Source organism: Pezoporus flaviventris, unplaced genomic scaffold, assembly GCF_033815535.1.
Source record: "Pezoporus flaviventris isolate CSIRO_AGI_PZ_B2104156 unplaced genomic scaffold, CSIRO_AGI_Pfla_v1 ptg000031l, whole genome shotgun sequence".
Lineage (NCBI taxonomy): Eukaryota > Metazoa > Chordata > Aves > Psittaciformes > Psittacidae > Pezoporus > Pezoporus flaviventris.
In genome coordinates this window covers 58,495,939-58,516,315 of record NW_026892579.1, presented here as the reverse complement: position 1 = coordinate 58,516,315, position 20,377 = coordinate 58,495,939, and the positions used below count along the sequence as shown (strand labels likewise).

The 20,377-nt window shown below is 37.6% G+C and overlaps 1 protein-coding gene across 4 annotated transcripts in view; it reads right to left on the bottom strand.

The window, feature by feature from the left end:
- The window catches only part of AFTPH (aftiphilin), a 48,818-nt gene that overhangs the window by 7,376 nt on the left and 21,065 nt on the right, over positions 1-20,377 (bottom strand). The window contains exons 3-8 of one of the 4 annotated variants that reach the window (XM_061461446.1): positions 15,919-16,070; positions 15,263-15,389; positions 14,893-14,949; positions 12,516-12,638; positions 5,333-5,393; positions 3,630-3,713 (exon numbers count right to left, since the gene is read on the bottom strand). In XM_061461446.1, the coding sequence (XP_061317430.1) occupies positions 3,630-3,713; positions 5,333-5,393; positions 12,516-12,638; positions 14,893-14,949; positions 15,263-15,389; positions 15,919-16,070 (604 nt within the window). Of the gene's footprint in view, positions 1-3,629; positions 3,802-5,332; positions 5,394-12,515; positions 12,639-14,892; positions 14,950-15,262; positions 15,390-15,918; positions 16,071-20,377 lie in introns of those variants that run through there. The other 3 variants (XM_061461448.1, XM_061461447.1, XR_009744672.1) reach the window with 3 other exon arrangements.

Here is a 20,377-nt window from a genome sequence, read left to right as displayed (position 1 = left end):
AACAAACTTGATTTACCTTTTACAGTGAAACACCTGTAAAAATGTCAGCTGTGGTAAAACAGATTGTTTCAATTACTTCAACTCAACTGTATTAGAACACTGCATGTTACCAGGAACCAACTGTTTAATGAGGGATTACACACAGCACTGGCATGCATTAGAGTGCATTTTAGCATCCTGCTTCTTCCAAGAGTTAAAAACGTTTTGTGTTAAAAATGTTTCAAGTGAGGAAAAGCAGCTCTTATGGTACGGAGAAGTGGAATGGCATTCAAAAAGTTGCATACTAGAATGTGTAATGCTACCACAAATTCTGGTCTGTGATCCCTTTTAATCGTTCAAGTGTTTCTAACACGCTAAGTATCTGGATGTTTCAGCCCTGACTTCCTAGTTTGAGACATCCTAACTCAGATGCTGAATTTTGACAACACATATGTTGCGAATGGATTTCAAATTTTATCAGTAGAGGCCATTCTGAAAGCAGTGCAAACAATAGAAAACTGCATCCAGAAGAATACATGAGTGAAATTCTACCTGTTTAATAGCAAGCTTCACGTCATGGTAAGAAGTAGCTCTAATATTTCCAGTTATTAAGTATTTTCTTCAAGAAAGCCTCTATGAATAAGAACTATCAAAATAAACCAAGAGGAAAGCCTGTTACAACATATTTTGTTGCTCAGAAGCTTTTTACATTGCTGGTACTACTCTAGTTACAGTTTAAGTTAGTTCATGCTTCACGGGTTTAAAAGAAGTATGCATATATGCCATCCACAATAATAAGCGTTCTTCAAAAACAGCGTAGAGTTTTTGTACAGAAGCATCATGATAGACACCTGTGTTCTAAACAAGTGTCATGCTTGTGCCAGCTGGTTTGGCCAAGACACAAGCATTTCATTACCAGTGCAGAACAAATGCTGCAAATGCTTAGATACGATGGTCCTATGTAGCTACCTAATACAGAAACTGATTTATAAGCTGATGATTTTTATCCAGTCTGAGTGGAGCAAGACACTCTTAGAGACTCCTGAAATACCAAAAGATTACTAAGTAAAAAAAAAACTGAAAATGCCTGCACCTATAGTTCTGCCTTTTCCACCCAGTAATTGCAGTACTACGTGCACAAACAGATGCTTGCTTTGCATGAACTCTCCCCACGCAGTATCTACATCATTCATCCTTTGTGCACAAGTACTCTCACACTGTTAGAAAACTAAGCTGACCTAGGAGTAAAATGAAGAAAACCACCTGGTTAAGCTGCAGAAGGTGGGGACGGGGAGATGATATGATTCGCTTAGTATGAATTGATTAGAAATTAACAGCTGTGTTTTCCGTGTACAGGTTTTTAAGCCTGGGTTTCCAAAGTTAAGTTTTGTCCAGCTTCATACAAAATACGCACTGTCCTGAGCCCAGTATACAGAGATTTTATGTATTGTCAGATGTTTACAGAACTTGGAAATAGGAAAAAGCCCAACTATTCCATAAAATATCCACTTTCAATCAGGGAGAGGAAGACTTGAAGAAATACACTTTCACTCGCAGAAGCCTGAGAAATCCCATTAAGGTACAAATTGTAAAAACTAATTGAAACGAGGAGTCCTTTGACATGCAACTCTGCAACAGAAGTTAAATGCAACCTTCAAAGTTACATCATTTAGATATTCACATTTATGGTCCTGAATTCATTTTCATTGTCATGCGATGTTGCTGCTCAATTTACTGATCTTCAGGCACCTTACTCAGCCACATTTGTGTTGAACTATTACCATGAGAAATAAGACAATACACTAAACCTGTGGGAACAAACTAGAAATTGGTAACTCCCTTTTCAGAATGCAGAATACAATTCTTTTTTAAATAAAAGTTATTTTGGCTTGAAATCAGACTGAGAAGAATGCAGTGTAGCTCTATAGTAAGTAAAACTAAAAGTCTCCAGAGAAAGAACAGACTTCTATTACTAATAAGTTTCTTCTTTAAGCCAAACGATCTGACAATTTGCCTTTCAATTATTTTACTTATTTTCAAGAGTTGCATATTCTCCATTTTATTTAAATGATTTGAGAATATTTAAGGAAAGCACTGCAAAACCTTAATGAGATATTGAAGGAAAGTTAGCCAACCAAACCCCACACAAAGCTCTTAAACACACACACAAACACACGAGCTGCAAGCCAAGAAACAAATGACTTTCCCAGAAACAAGTCAAAAGGAAAGAAAAGCCAAACCAAATAAAAGTAACCAAAAAGGGTACTCTAGGGCATACCAGGGAAGATGGTTGTACCTGTAACTCAATGAAACAAACAACAACAACAAAAAAAGGGGAAATAAAAGGCTAACAGTATCCCTCGAGTAATCACTTCAAGTGTGCACATCATCAGGACACAAGAACACACCCAGCTGCACAAGTAGTACATGTACAGGGCACTGACGACTTCTGTTGATAGACTTGCACACACAAAAGAATCTGTAAGACTTGAGTTTCTTGAAGTTGCTACCTATCATTTCCATGACAAACCTGCCACCTTTCATCTGGACAATGACATTTCTCAAGGGTGGAATAAAGACATTTGGAATGTGATGCCACAAAAATGCCTTCAATGACCAGATTTCAAAACAACAGAAAAGAGCAGGTTTTTAAAAACAAAAAATGCAGTAATCATTCTAAGCACTTATTTGAAATGGGGGGAAAACCCCAGACCTCTTAAAAATTGATTTAAAAAATAAACCCCAGTAAATTAAAAAAACCTCAAAACCTTCCTATGAAGAAAATTATCATGGTTTCAGGCATTATACTGGAAGAATATTTGCCTTATCTACATAACCTATGCACTAAAATAAATCCCTCAAATGTTCCTTTAAATTCCTGCAGAAATTTATTCAAAGTGTAGGTTTTCACAAGCTCACGCAAAATAGAGCATGTCAAAACCATATCATAATTAATTCAATTACTTTCATGTATTATCTAATTGAGAGTGGAGTTTTCACCTCCTTTTTAAGGGAAAAGGTTGGAGATAAAGTGCTTTGGCTTTATAATTATTGTTCATGAACTTCTAATGTCCCACAAACATGCAACTATCTTTGTTTTCTATTATGAATTATGTTAAAACACTTTTTTCACTTTATCATTAATATTAGTAGTTCACACACAAAAACTTACAATCTCCTGGTAGCAGCAAATCCCATCAGGGTTTTGGTATGTTAAGCTGTGTAACTTTAAATTCACTCATAACTTCTAAATAACATCATAATCCTATAACTTTGAGGCACTCATTCAGAGGAGAGAAAAAGCCTCATTTTTTGAGAATCATCACATCTGCAACATTTTTCAAGTGCTTAGAAAAGTTAACTCTCAAAATTTGAAACAAGTGTTTTAACATCTTATTTGCATGAGCATAAAAGCCATTCATTCCTTCAGCATGTGACAAATACAGAGCTGACAGTACCTTTTAAATACTTCACACTCGATACAAAACACCATGAGACAGAACATAGATTAAAGGAAAAATGCAGTAGAAAGACACTGTAGAGAAACACAATGCAAAATTTCTCCTTGTTTATAGGAAAGTCAAGTGATGTGCTCATGCTTTTAGTAAGTCATTATAATATTACAGTTGTGGTTTTAACACTCTGCTGACCTGGGATTGTGGTGGTGCTGCTAGAGCTACTGTCATCCACGGGCCCAAAGAAATCAAGGTTCAGAAGAGTGGAACCTCCACTAGCTTGAAATTCAGTGACCGTGTTGGTAGGCAGCCATACAGAAGGTAAGCCAAGGGAGGGGTTTATGTGTAAAAAGGGGTAAGACACACACTTGAACATGCAAGTTATAATTAGTACTCAGTACGCAATTTAAAAATTGACATGAAAACAATGCTTACAATATTAGTTTGTACCTTCTAAAAATGTTAACAACTTAATTCAGTGCACATTTCCTTATGTACAATGCAGCAAGGAAATCAACACTAGTAACTTGAAAATAGAAATATTTATTTCAATCTAAAAATGAAAGAGAACCAGCACAACCCAGAAAGAAAGATGTGATCAGTTAAAGGGAAACAATATACAGGTCAACTTATAGTTAGAATATAGTGGGCTTTTGCTCCCCTCACTGCAATTGAAAAACAGGAAAGTCAGGAAGACTTAGCAGATCCCCAAAAAGTGAAGAACCAAAAGAACCCTTTAAAGTTTTATTTAGCAGCTTTAAGCTATTAATTATCGTTATCTTAAAGCAGGGTAACAAATGCCACTCTTGTATCCAGTTCCTCACTGGTAAGTTATACTGTTCCCCTTTAGTACTAAACCAGAAATCAAACCAAGATACATTTTAGAGAAGTTGTTCATTAAAAAAGAAAGCATGATGATTGACTGAAGTAGTAAGACACCAGACAACAGCAAAAGGGTCCATCCAGGCTTTCCTTCAGCACCATGATATTGCTATCCAAACTCTTACATCCCACATGTTCTGAAACAATACCATGAGGCAACACCAGTGGAGTAAGAGATGCAGTTTATTTTAGCCTGCTTTTGAACAACTTGTGTCATGAGTTAACTGCTGTTAGCAGGCTCCTCATAAAACTGTGTTTCTTTACAAGTTTCTAGTCTGTCCATCAAACAAGTTTCCAAAACTTGTTTTGTTTCCTTTGCATGCACTTGCATTTCTGAGACTGGAGGTGGTGGCACAACTCACTCTGCTATTAAAATAGACATATGTGAAGGGTCTTTTATGTGATAACTATATACATTTACATATACAAATAAGTTCGTAGCTACCTCTTTAATATATTACCTATAATTAGATCTTGCATGTAAGCAAAAGTGATAACAGATGAAGTCACATTTTTGAAATATAAAATTATCTGTAAATCTGAAAACTTTCAGCTCAAGAAGGATATATTTTGCAAACAGTTTAAAATATTGTGCTTTGAAGTAGCCACTATACACAAGTTCATCATTCAAAGGATGTCTAGAGATAGTAGTTCAATGGTGAAAAATACTCTTAAGAAGTAAAACTCAATCCAAAATGCTCTTTTGTTCAGAGTTTCATTATAATCTGCAGTTATGCATAATGTAGTGTTAATATTGCCACTGTGACACTAGCATCTAAAATAATACTTAACCTGGTATTTTCCAGACTACGTAATACTTCACACAGGGGCACAGTTAATCAGAAAGAAAGCCTGAATTTCCAAAGGTAGGAGTAAGAAATAAATATTATATATATTTATATATGTGTGTGTGTTTGTATTTAAAAAAAAAAATAATCAGCAGATAGATGTTTGTCTGAACTTTGTAGCTTTCTTATCTCTAGCTCTGGTGCTAGAGGCTCTACGGAGAGACGTACCATCTAAAGGGTTAGTAAGGCCACTGCTACTCCAGTCAAACTGGACAGGTGGTAGAGATTCCTAGAGTTGAAAAGTCAGAAATCAGATTTTATAGTCAGTTCAGGTTACAACAATGCAAAGCAGTTCAAACAACAGATTCTTTAGCATCTAAATACTAAAAAGACAACTAAATGAGCAAGCCCCAACTTTCAGGAGGCAAGTATTTTCATAATATGCACTAAAGATTCAAAGTAGATTTGTTCTTTCATAGGAAATCTCATTAAATTCTCAACGGTACAGATTAGGTAACCTTTATACTCTAACAGGATTTGAAAATTAACAAAAGCATATGAATTTGTTTAAAAAAAATATTAAGGCATAGTTGAAAGTTAAACTATTAATACTTTCATGGAAGACAATGTATTTTGCATAAGAAGTTATGTATACACAATTATGGGGCAAATGTACAATAAGGTTATTAGTGAAAGCTGTCTGTACATCCATTCTTTGTCTGATTACATATAAAATCAAGTTATGTACCATCAAAGAGCCCGTGATTGTTTTGGTTTGTTTTGTTTTGAAGAGTCATATTCCTATGTGTGAGGGACAAACTATCAATACCCTCCCCATCCCAACCCTTAAAAAAAATCCTGTAACTTGTTATCCTTTAACTATTAACTCATTCTGATATAAAAACAAACCCTTGGTAACAATGTTTGAACAAGAGGAGCATGGAAATGTTAATTCCAAGGAGGCCATCCTTGCCTTTTCATTTCCTCTTGTTACGTCTTTTACACACACACAGGTAAATCAAGCAAGCAGCAGGGACCATGCTGACAGAGGAAGTGTGTTCAGGTGCAGTGTGACTTGCAAGTGCTGTCCTCTCGTATTCTCAGGATGCAAACAGATGGGACTGTATCAGAAATGGCTGAAGTAAGTTCATCTTTCTACTTCTGTGCACTGCATTTCTGCTATCTCCCCAGCGGGGTCAAGTATCAAGAAGTACTGGGAAAGGATGTGCCCTCAACTTCTAACAGAACAACCACACTTACAAAAGAAAAGCAGTGGAAGTTCTCTGCAGCATTATTCAAAATGCATCACTAGTTGCCAAGTTTCCAGTGGCTGAGACATACCTTCTCTTTAGTTTTATTATATATATATATATACACATACACACATCTGTCAACTATCCAACACTGAAAAACCAAGTAGAATCACAAATTAAGACTGTAGCAGCCTGAGCTAGCTCTGCACAATTAAGCTAACTGTAAGAGGCTTTTGCTAGGTGACAGATGTTTATGGAAACAAAAATGAAGGGACCTGGAGATTTCTGTATTTACTTATAGTAAATGCCTTGCCTAGAAAAATCTTTCCTACCTAATGACTTGGAAGTATTTCCAGTACTGAGCACAACTGGAACAGTATTCACTCCACGGAGCTTAAGAAGCTGATGCTATACTTTTTACTTTGCTTTGCTCATGAAGTTACTGGCACTGAAATGATTTCCATGGACACATAATGTTAGGAGTGTGGAAGCTACACTTGAAGTAATGATCACTATCATCTGTAGCTTGGTTAAGGTTTGTCACATCTAAAATACATGAACATTAAAAGGGGCTTGTAAAGAGAAAAAAAAAAAAAGAGCAAAATGAACTCAAATTGAAACAAAATAGCTTCCTACCAACTCTCACTGAGGAAAACACCCACTACATTTTGTGTCAAAAGACTGAGTCAGGACCCATGAGTGTGACAGAACTGCATGGAAATAGTGGTACCAATGGCTTGCTAAGCTTTTTCCTTGAATGATGACTTGATTCTCAGATTTGCCAGAGCACAAAGGATGTGATGAATTCTTCCTAATATGGGGAAAGAACCCCAAACTGACTCAAAATCAATAAGAGTATATTAAGTATATTAAACTGCTCTATGGGATGAGGCCCTTCTGCTGACTTCAATCACTTCCAAAAGAGGGTGGCAAGTAAAGCCGACCCCATCTATACAAGTTGCTGACAAGCTCTATTCTATCAAACAGCAAACAAAGTGAAAGCAGAGAGCAGAGGCAAAAGCCAAACAAAGTTTTCTGTTCCTTGTGTCCTTGGCCCCAGGAAAACTAAACTATACAGGGACACCTGAACATAGCACTGAAATCTCAGACAGTGGGAACATGATGTTTTGCCTTTCAGAGATTGCAAGGCTGCTAGACTACTGCACTTCAACTATTACTTTAATAACATGCTTTAAGGAAAAACACCCAATCTAGAAGAATATTGAGAATTGGGGCAAACTGCTCTCAGTCCTCCCTCCATCTTAGATTACAGGGCATGGTACAGAAAATGAAAAAGTATATTCAGCTGTCAGAATACTACTCTCAATGTTAAGGAAGGGAGAAAAAGCAAGCAAAATGCCTACTGGTTTAACTGCATCGTATTTCTCTTTGATAAAAGAGAGAGATGTTTTCACACAGTAATTTTACAATGCTATTATGCAAGAGCTTTTATAATCCAAACGAGTAAAATGTAAATGTTTGTCTCTGTGCCAATAATTACCCAAGGAAAATTAAACAAAGGAAAAAAAAAAGAAAGAAAAGAACTGTTTTGCTGTCTTAAAGCTGTGAGAGGGGGGGAATAGAAGGGCTTGTAATACAAATATAGTATAAATATTTAGCTGATCCCAGAAATGAGCACCATAAACATTTCAGAAAGGTTTACAAGGAAGTAATTCATATGTTTCACTGTGTGCATTCGTTGGCAAAATTACAACAGTCCTGAAAAGTTATTCTTCTCAGACACCACTTTCAAACGACTGTCACACCTGATACAATAGCAAGGTCTGTATCTCTTACCTGCAAACCTTTCTCTCTGTCAACAAAGCTACATATATTCTTGGATCTTTCTCATGTGTGTAACTGGAGAGCAGTCCCATGATGGAGGCTTTGGCTGGTGGCCAACAATATGGTAGTTTGCATCTGTCATTGTTAGAAGTCCTGATGGTCCCTTATATAATTAAAAGTGTTTTTTAAGACTGTCACCCCATGGGGTTTAATTAAGGCTTAGACCCTAATAGCCAGCAAGTTTAAGATACTTATTTCTATTATAACCTGATCCCTAATTCAGTGGCTTACATGCATGCAGATGTGCTGTAATGGGCACCTGCAGAAAAGAATGACTGGTAATTTTCTTCTAGAAAGGTCTGGGTCACTATAGATTTCTAATCCAATATAAAACTCGCAAAACAAAATTAGGCGGGTAAGAAATCCCCTATTTATCCTGTACGCTGGGACAAAGCTACCGCTAGACTATACCGAAGAAACACAGTCCCAAACAGAAGAGGATGCTTTGAAGCAATAGTGAAAGAGCAGAATTTAAGACAGCTTTTTTCCAAGAAAGCCAAAGAGAAGCAGGTAAATAAACTTTAAAACATTAGCCACAGAACAGTATCAAATCAAAAGAAAGCAGTCAACATTAATTCCAGACAGGAGCCATTTTAACAAGTGCTGAGATATATTTAAATCACACTGCCTGAAGACATGGCCATGGTACAAACCCCCCCCAAAGAAGAAGAGAAGGGTACCCGCATCAGGTTTCACAATTAAAGTTTGCCTATGTGAGCAGACACGCTTTCTTTACACCTGATGTGTCTTGATAAAGTCTTTCACTTCAGACCTGTGAAGCCTCTGAGATACCATGCTTGGATAAAGGGAACAGCAATCAGGGAATTATTTCATACTGTGTTTCCTGCCTTACAGTTATGAGCACAGAGAAAGAGAGAAATAGACCCCTCAATTGTCAAGATAAACAAGACGAGAAGAATTTAGATGCTACCTTCAAATACAAAACAGGACGAGTCTACAAAACTCATCTTTACACAACAAACTAATTTGACTGATCAGTCAGTAACTTCAGTAGCTTGAGAGAAGAAATCACAAAAATCTTGCCCTCGCAGCTTAAATGGCTCAGATGGAAATTTCTCCACTGTTTCCACACTGTAACCACCCAAGTGAGATCCTCTGCAGGGAATGGGGCCAAGACACTGAGTTTACATAATAACTCAGAAAAGATACTGCAGATCATTTGCTGCTTTTTCCTCAATACTTTTGATTCTGAATGCTCTCTATTTTAAATCTCTGCATGCTTTCCTCCATTCGCCTACAACAGAAAAAACTTAGGAGGCTTTTCGGTGTTCCTACAAATGTTCTTTGCACTCCTACTTCTGCACCACCACAGTCTCTCTTCCAAAGTCTTATTCCTTCAGCAGGAAGTCACACATGTACACAGAGAGGCACTGATCTGTATACAAATCCCATGTATGCCAGGCTTTAAACAACTCATTTCCTTAAGCAAAGCCTAGGAATCTATTGATAAGAGCCTCTCCTTCTAATAAGAAAGTCAATATTCTGAAGCTTCTAAATATAAGAATGACCCATCACCATCACTATCTGAAAACAGAGGCATTCAGAAGTTTTAATTAAATAATTACGCATTAACTGGATAAGCTTTAAGATATATAAATTGTTATATCTAAATTACCTGCCTTTAGAATAAGAAGTTTCAGTGTCTACCAAAACTGTCTATATTTCCACTGTATATTTACCAATGTTTATAGCACAGTTCCTAATGAAATGTTTACCAAAGTTGGGGCACATCATAATACCACTACAATTTGGAATATTCCTAAAGGCAGTCTGCACAATGTGAAGCTGGATTTTTCCAAAAGCAAACAGAAGCTACCAAACATTAAGAGAAGATAAGGCCAAGAAAGAAACAAGGTCTCTGAGGTGGAGAACTGATTGTTCCTGCCCTGAAGCTTTCTCAATGTTACTTAACTGTGGCCTCTTAATGGTTAGAGCTCTAACTCATCTCTTACCCAAAAGCTTATTTCAGTATTTGTCTTTCTGAAAACAAAAACAAAAAACTCAAGGCCAGCAGCACAGACAGATAGCACAGAAGCTTCTGGTTATGTATTCATAGACCACAGTTATGAAACTGAGACGGTCTTGTCAGAACAAGTGATGGGACAAGATTATGCAGCCCAGAAAGCCAACTGTATGCTGGGCTGCATCAAAAGGAGCATGGCCAGCAGATCAAAGGAGGGGATTTTCTCTCTCTACTCGGGTGTATGAGATCCCCACCTGCAGTCTTGAGTCCATCTTGGGGGGCAACAACACAAGAGGGATGCAGACCTGCTGGAGCAAGTCCAGAGAAGGGCCATGAAGATGACGATCAGAAGGCTGGAGCACTTTTGCTATGAAGATAGGCTGAGAGAGCTGGGCTTGCTCATCTTAGAGAAGAGAAGGCTCCAGGGAGACCTTAGAGCAGCCTCCTAAAAGGGTCTACAAGAAATCTAGACAGGGACCTTTTACAAGGACACGTAGTGACAGGACAAGGGGGAATGGCTTTAAACAGAGGGGAGATTTACACTAGATATCAGGAAAAATTTCGTCCCTGGGAGGGTGCTGAGGCGCTGGCACAGGGTGCTCAGAGAAGCTGTGGCTGCCCCATCCCTGGCAGTGTTCAAGCCCAGGTTGGACAGGGCTTGGAGCAACCTGCTCTAGTGGAAGGTGTTCCTGCCCATGGCAGGGGGGTGGAACTGGATGAGCTTTAAGGTCCCTTCCAACATAAACTATTCTATGATTATCCCACTGCTTGTCACAGTTTGGAATTTTGCTGCAGGAGTACCCAAAAGTACAAATTCATAGAGAGAGAGGGAAAAAAAAAAAAAAAAAAACCAAAACCAAAAAAACCTCTGATAAGTAGAGGTTCTTTATTTTTGGCACTCAGCACTACAACTGCCAAGCAACTGAGAAAATGGCACATGTCAGATGCTGCTACTTCAAGCTCTTGCAGTTCTTTACACTATGTTTAGCGCACGGTTTAATTTGTTTTCCACTCAGTAAAAAAATGGAACTTTGAATGCTGCAGAAAGCCAGTGAAATTTTCCTACTTTTTTCATATACAGAAATACACTAGTGATTTCTTCAGCTCAGACTGGTTGCGATATCCATTACTGTTACATTTTCTAATGCCCAGTCCAGCTGCTCAGTTCTACTACAGTATTTATACAGAAGCAGCACAGGAGCATCACCAAACCTGTATAATTGCTATATAAAACAATTCAGTTCTGAGACCACTGACATACTGCTATTCTACAGCGAAAAAATTCTCTGGTATAAGCATGTCACAGAGCTCTGCACTATGGCAGAGCAAGGAATGCAAGAAAATCCCTATACTCAGAAAAAACTAGTGTAAAGTTTAGCTGTAGAACAAGGATAATCCATTCTGGAATGCCATTAAATGACAAGCATAGCAGGTAACCAAAGATGCTGGGTAGATTAAACAAGACCTGCACTAAGCTGACCCTCTGAATATGTGCTGAGTACCACTGTAGTGATATTGAAAATGAAATGTCTCTGCACATCTCACTAGCTTGTTGACAACCACACACGCTGCAACATGCATGGCATTTAAGTGGTTTTCTAATGTTGTAATATCAAAACTGCAAGAAAAGAATTCATGAAATTCAAAAGCTCACTCCTAAACAGATCTGAACTCATTTTTTACCAGACTTAGAAGACAGAGAAGCAACAAAGCAGCTTTCTGTTTTCAATAAAACCTGGCATAATGGGCCAATAGAACTTGTACAGTCAGGCACTTATTCTAGTAATGACTGTACTCAGAATCTGCTTCCAGGCAGCTGGGCTGTTTTTCATATTACTTTGAAAAAGGCAGGAAAGGAAAAAAAGGAAAAGAACATGAACAGTACACATGTAGATACAGTAATTCAGAAGAAACAAGTGCTAACCAACAGGTAGAATGATGTCCTGTAAGACATCCTACAAGACCTTTGCTTCAGAAAAGGGGAAGATGAAGAACCTTAGCCAAAAAAAGGACAAATCCAGTTACATCTAAAATTTCTGGAAGTAACTGTCCGCTGCCTTTTAAAGCAAACTGCTGCCTAACAGAGGTATCATCAGGACTCAAATGCTGGCCACCAACTGCTAGTCTTACCATAGGCACTCCCTTCCAGTCACACATGAAAAGCAGACCCAAGAGCAAGACTTCAATCTAACACAAGGAACACCTGCCCTTTAAATACAGGTGGTTTTGCACACACCATTTAGATATTTAAATATGAAGGAAGAGGCAAAGCATTCCATTGTTTCCCTCATTCTTTCTTTTACTCTCCTCCCCCTTCTCTATGTTTTACCTGGAACTGATCAGATGGACAGGTGTTCATCTCTGGTGATACAGGAGGTGTCTGTCCTATTGAAGCTATTTTTTCTGCTGCAGATATTGGTTTCAAAGGTTCCTTGGTAGGCTCTAACATACCCTAAATAGAGAAATAAATAAAAAAATAATAAAGCACACACATATATATACCAAGAACTGCAGATGCAAATAAAATAGGAAACACACCACTAGGTAGTACTACCCTCAGCTAGGGGCTTTGGGGTAACCAGTATCTTGGACACTTTCAGTGAGGGGGACGGAAGGAGATGGGACAGGGAAGAGAATCATCCTGGTTCCTTAGGCATAAGAAATATTTTAGAGCCAGTAATAGAAACCTAAGTGCTTCATGGGAGCTTGCTTTCAGCTTTCAGTAATGTAATTTAAGATGGAGGGAACAGTTACTTGACAAGGTGATGGCTTCTCCCTGGTGTGTACAGACTATTCTAGAAACATCAAATGGCCCATCACAAAGGTACAAGTGCATTCATTCCATTTCAACAATTGAGTAGTTCAGAAGAAACAAGTCAAATTATCAGCTTGCAGAATGATACCAAGAACAGTAATTACTGACATGGATATAAATGCATTAAAAAGCTTTAAGAAAATAATCAAATGACATTTTTAATTTTAAACAAGTGGTCCAAAGATAGGCAGCACTACGAAAATGTCTGAAATCTCTTAATAAAATTGAGGGTGAGATAGGGTAAAGTTTGTGCCAAGGTGGTTTGCATGTCTCGGCGCAATGAGGTATGAGAAAAGAAACCCCCAAATAAAATAACTGGATTTGCATCCAGCATATTTAAAATCATTTCAGGAAGCCAGTTACCAAGATGCTTCTACACCATATTAAGGGAGCTTAGGATTTAACCACAAGTTAAATCAATTCTTTTGGACAGTGGAGAAGCACCTGAAGCAGGGTGGCAATAGGAAGCTGCAAGCCACTTTACTCCTAGCATCATCTCTATCCAGCTTATTGTGTGCTCAAGTATATAAAATAATTTGGGGATAATTAACCAGCAATACCAATTAATTGCAAAAAATAACTGCATGTGTTGCATACACAGTCTTGCTCACAAATGTATTACAGGAAGAAAACAGCAATTACTACGAGATGTTTTATCCCTCTATATCAGAATACCACGCTTACATACAGAGAAGGGCATGAGCTGACCTTGATGCACCAGAAAACAACAGCTCTAGAAAATGACTGTAGAAGTCACTCTACAAAATTAAGCTACAGATTAAATTGGCTTAATGTATACCAAAAAAAGACTGTAACCCTTTTATATTCAATTTGTGAATGACAATATAGAAGTGTGTTTGTATGTACATATATATATACAAACACACAAGTTTTCTGAAAAAAGAACATCATTTATTCTGCTCAGACTAGCAAAAAATGGCAAATCTTCTAAATGTTTTTGCAGACACTGCACAGAGTCTGAAACATGGGAATTTCAGAATATTGGCATAAGTGAAAACAGTTGATCTTACTGCACTGGGTCACTTGAGTTTCATTTAATCTACAGAGATCTAAATTATGCTTCCTGTTTTTATCTAGCATTTGGGGCAACACAACATTATTGGCTATACGGTGCTGTTTGTATGCATAAATAGCCTGTTATATATACGTCGGTCCTTTATGAATATGACAGTAACACTGCAAAGCATTACTATGCATCATTCTTTACCTAGGGATACTGAGATGCAATCGAGCAATTAACAAGCAGCCTATGAAAGAAACAGCTGCACAAAGAAGAATGCTTAAGAGCACTGAGAAAACTTCTAACACACATTTGATAGAGTATCTTAACTATTGAGCAATACTTTGCCTTCCTTTGAAGCAACTGGTCTTTAGCACCACAGCTTCCCACAAGCGCTGACGTGAATTGATGTTTTGATGAATTTTGATGTTCTTTTGTCATTTTTGACAACTATGTAATGATATAGTTTCTCGTGTCAAGCTCGAGTTGATATTTTTACATCTACACCTTATATTTAACAGTTAAAATTCAAAAACTTTTTACTGCTGCATACACATTAACAGATTACTTCACTCAGGTTTCTTTTTAGAAAGGGCCTTAAATTGAGCTTAGACTAGCTAGCCCACTTTACTCAACGGTTTGCTTCCTGAAATAAGTAACCCAATACTTCTGTTTATAAAGTATCTGCTTGCACACGTAATAAAAATTGTGTACCTGATGAGTATTTTCTCGCATTTCTACTGATGCCTAACCCATAATCATAATTAAAAAAATATCTTTCAGCACACTTGGTGCCTAATATAATTTAATATATTGCATTATAGAACACTGTTGGAACTATAGCAAAAAACAATACTAAAAAAAGCTTACCAGTCCTGCTGCATACATGGGTACTATAACAGGCTGTTTCTTGTTGCCTGTAAAGAGCTGATAAGACAACAACAAAATTTACTAAGAGTTTCCTGTGTCAGTGACAATAATATTTTTCCAATGTTATATAACTTGTATAAGGTTAGTATCAGAGAATAATACTATGTTAAATATAACACGATGGTTAAAAACTAATGCAACTTTTAATATTAAAAGGGATTATAAAAAGTTGTCAGATGGTCTGTCACGAAAAGCAGTGTTCAGTGCAACTATGCAATTAAGAGACAAGCATTCATACAAAGACTTTCACCTGACTCTACATTTAAAGCAGCTTCATTATATAGAAAACAAGTTTTATGGACAGACTCACAATATTTCTTGTGTCGATTCCCAAGGAGCACAAAAGCTTTTTGTTGCTGTGGGAGCCACCCCACTGGTATCTCAGTCCATATGCCTCATGGATATCCTGCAGCTCTGTCCACACATCCATCAGTTCCCTATAGAACCCATCATAAATCAAGTTATCAACAGGAATAACAGCTTCACAGCCTTGAATACTTATTCCAGTTTTTAATGCAAGTGACTTATTATACGTTCCAATTAAACTTACACCCAAGCACAATACCCAGGGGAACTAAAACTGCACAGTGTTCTCAGAACAATTTTAGATGAGACTTCTGATTGGAGAATGATGTCCAGAGCAGACAGGACAAGGCCTACGGAGACTTCATCATCACTTGAATAAATACAGTGATTTATATCAAATGTGACTAATACGACATATTCTGATTCAGAGACATCACTTAAAAGATGATATGCTGCTGACTAAGTTGATATGCTAAATGAAATATTCCTGGCATATGTAGTCACTAAAAACAAGCATTCTGCTAGATAACTAATTTTTACTCGATAGTTTTTCAAAATGCTTGAAACAAACAACTTATGTTGAATTACTGCTATATGTTTTAAGTTCCTAAAGACACATTTCTACTTCCATTTTAAGCGTGCTGCATTGTGGCTTCTTACCCAGTATTTGCTAAGGTCTCATCGGTTGTCATCTGCTTTTCACCCGCTTCCAACAAATGATTTAAGGAACTGATTTCTTCTTCAATTTCAAGGACAGGCATGGAAGGAAAACAGACTTCAAATATTCGTTCCAGACGACTTAGTAATGTTGTCTGTAGTAAGGAGAAAATATTTATGTCAAGTTAACTGCTTTAAAAGACTCCAAAATTATAACAGTAAGATGGAAAACAATATATAGCTGATACAGAGTTTCACTTACCATCAAATATTTAACTGTCAGAGGATCACAAGACTTTATAAGCACCAAATACAAGAAGCTGCTAGCTACTGAGAAAGAGTAACAATCTTGCCCTCTGCAAAGCAAGTTCTTACAGAAAGCCTGGAACATTCTTACCAGAGTTAAGAGTCTTTGCTATGATTTAGCAGAAAATAAGTGCAACAAGTATTTTGCTACATTTACTTCAGATATGTTAGTCTCCAAAGCTATACATGCTACGAGTTTTATCAAACATCTTTTTGGTAAGCTTAGTATTTGTCAATATAATTCCACTCAATGATGATACAGTTCAATCCAAACTTGAGATATAACATTGTTTCAGAAGACAGATTCACTTCTTATAAGGTATATGCAGTTAGAGGTCACACAAAACGGCCTGACATGGAACGTTTGTTCATGGTGTGATAGCAACCCTGAAAACAGTAAGGAAAAGCTATTTGTAGTCCTAAAACCCTGTTACTAACAGTGACTGAGATGTAGGAAAACTATAATCTCCAGCTTCATTTGGTATAGTTCATGTGATGGTCAGGTATAATGCAGAAGCCAAGACTAAGGCATTTAAACATCACCTGTCAAAAAGTATTTGTAAGACTTGTTTTGTACCTCTCCAGACTAAAACCCAAAGAAATTCCACCCCCACTCCCCCCAATTCCTTAATTTCTTGCCCCAAAACTTATTTGTCTGGTTTTATACATTACAGATTATTTAATCAGAAGAATTACTTTCCTCAATGCAATTTCCCTTTCCTCCAATTCATGATTCAGACAGTTAATGCTAAATGCTGTGATCCTTCAGGGGTTAGAAGACAACCTTGGGAGTGTTTCTGTCCTAGCCAAATAACTTAAAAAACAAGAACACCACTAACTTTTATTTTAGCAGCATAAGAAGTCAGCTAGATAGCAGCATGGTTTGTATAACCACAACTTTATCAATGTTACTTTCCTCGGACCTTCTTTCTGGTGTCTTGTGTTATAAACTCATATCAAGAGTATGTAAATACACTCAGAAGCTTTGTGGGAAGGCTACAGGAGAGCTACTGATCTATATTCCACAGTTTTGAGAGAGAAGGCAGGATTTCCTGCTTGTCAAAGTAGTTGTAACCATGTTTTGATGTTGCCGTTACTTCAGCAGCCTTTGAGAGAAAGGCAACTTAAGCATCTTAGGAAGGCAGACAGGGTTCTCATGTTTCATAATGCATTGTCTCCTGCTTTTCTCTCCACCAGTGTCACCATCTCTGCTGTTGGGTAGGATAGGGCATCAACAATATACACAGCACATACCATGGTTTCCAGGCATTTTAATTCCACAGCCTGTACTGGGCCTTGGTAGATAAGATTTAATATTCAAAACAAAACAACCTCCTGCCATCAGAAACCAAACAAAAAAATCCCCCCCTCCTTTTTTTTTTTTTTTTTTGCAAGTATAATATGCTTACCTCTTCTTTAATTCTTCTGTATTTCTATATAGACACAGAATTTCAACTTTATTATAGCTCTATGAACTCTGTCTCAGACATCAGATGAAGCACTGACATGGAATGCATTTTTCCTCCTCCAGCTCAACCCATTAACACAGGTAACTGTCGAACTCTTCACATGTATTAAAAAGTACCAATTGCAAGGTATGGTCATAAACATGAAACTAAAGCCTTTCTTTAATGTACCTGTTTTGTTTTTTGTTGTTTTTTTTTTTGTTTTTTTTTTTACCAGAAACACCTTAATCTCTCTTCTTGCTAGAGGAAGAAACACAAGCCTGGCACAAGCCCAACACTTCTATCTTTCTAATTTGGAGGTCCTCAGCAGCCACCTTTCCACTGCTCTGCTGCACTGCACACAGGGTAGTATCCCGCAGCTCCAATACCTGCTTTTCTACTGGGGAAATGGAAAAGAAACTGAGTAGGCAAAAAATCCCAGAGGCACCGCACAATGCGTGCTAGTATAGCTATGGCAGCAGAGCCCTCCTGTGGAGATGCAGCATATTCCAGCAGCGACGCTGTTTAGAAACAAACCTCAGACAGAGGGTTTTGTTCAACTGAAATGATGTCAGTTTCAGAGAAGCAAGGCTGGTAGGTGGAAGCTATGTATTTTAGTTAGACCAAGCAATACAGCTGGGATAAACCTTTACAGTTCACAATTAAAACTTATCAACAACATTTCTCATTAGAATTATCTGAAAATTTGCCTGATCTCAGTTAAGCAAACCACTGATCACATGCATCAACAACTATATGAAACATAACAGAGGCAAACACTATGTTATCAAATATCTTGACTGAATTGGAGTCAGGATGGTAAGTCAGGAACTAGGAACCAAGCGTGTTCAGTCTATGCTATTTGGCTGCTAACTGCAAAAAGTGGGAAAATTAACTTGCTTACAACATCAGCTCTTCAGTTTTGCTGCCTGTGATAGAAATTCCTGACAGGGACAGCCACCAGGCTCAGTTACTTGCAAAACACAATGTCAAAATACCGTAGCTGTTATACTAGTAAAGGATCTGAATTACACAGCACACCTGACTCAAACATTTTTTTCCTCCTTTTCCTCATTACCTTTGTGGTATACTTTGCCCACAATGAGTGATGTTCTACAGTATGTAATTTTCCTTTTAATCATCTCTTAACACCCAATCATTTCAGCTGTACAGTAAGGTACAATACTTGCCACATCACTTGTGGGCTGTTTTGCATTTGTTGACCAGAACTAAGTCACCAATTCACATTTCTAGGAGGTAAAACTAAATAGTATTCCAGATTCTAACCTAAAGTTTCAGCATACCAAAGCATACTCTACATAAGTTTTAAACCTTAATTTTGCCTCCAATATATCACTTGGCCCTATCACATGAACAGGTGACGCATACTTCATTTGTATAATACAGCAGGAATACATATCCCCAGTGAAAAGGGAGAGGCAGACGAAAGACACTGGATCATGAAAACAGCAAGGCATCATGTTTCTTGAAAAGGATCAACATTTCAGAACATGCTGGTGACTAAGAATATGCTCGCTTAGGTAATGAAAGAATTAACAGAAAGCTTCTAAGAATCAAGCAGCATCTCAGTCAGCTCCCGGTTTCAAATCTGAGCTTAAGAATTGTGCCAAAATTTCAGGAACAGTTTAATTATAGCTTCTTTACACTTCCTTTCATCTTTTCTACATTTCCAGAAATGCTTAGCCCTTATTTATATACGATGGAGAAGAACGGTTTCCATAGCAAACCAGAGTAATTAATTCTATGTGTGCAAATGGACACAGGGAAGAACATACAAACACACATTCCCCCAGGCAGTGGCAGTGTCCTTAGTGGAAACAGCTGAACTTGTTCTAATTGGTAATGAAATCCTGTGGTCACAACTCCCAGGTATAAAGGGCATTACCAAGATTTTGAAATTAGTGTAAATGCCCATCTTCTACAAACCTCAATCTATGGCATGTATAAAATAGACTAAAAAAAGTATTATTTCTGTCATACACAGTAGTGTCACCTCTTTCAGGATGGAAAAAAGGCAGAAAAGAACTTCTCTCCACTTTTCATGTCACTGAAAGCATTTGATACCCAAGTGCTTTCCACTGCCATTTGAGAAGATTAATTCTTAAAGGCACTTACTGAAGACGTGAATGAAGGCTACAGCTGCCATTCTAAAAATTAACTGTGATTCTCTTAACAGTGACAAGCGCAAAGCCCCACAGTTTCTGTGACTACACAGAAGTTTTTGGTAAGCACTTAAGTTATGTGGCAATCACCACCTGAAACAATCAAAATATCACAGACCTAGCAGACTTCTAAGTGAGAATGACAACCACAGGATTAGAATTTATCTCCTTGGCAGTTAAAAAGGGGGCAAGATCCAGTCCACAGAGCTGAAAGGCCAAAGTACTTAGTTTGCAGAATTTGTTTTTCTCTTATTTTCCACCACAAGACTATAGAACCAATGAACTCCTTCAACACAGCAAATCTATGCAGGCCACCCAGCACACTAAAATCCTCCTCAGCCAGCTCCAGGTCACCTCAACATTGACAGGTTGCTGCCTTTCTTCAGAGCTATGAGAAGATAATAAAGACAACATACTTGGGCCATGCTACAGAAACAGTTGACCTAACTATTCTATGATTCTATGACAGGAATAGCAGTTTTCACCTTATGACTGCTGTAATGTTTCTCTTGGTGAAGTTCTGGGGAA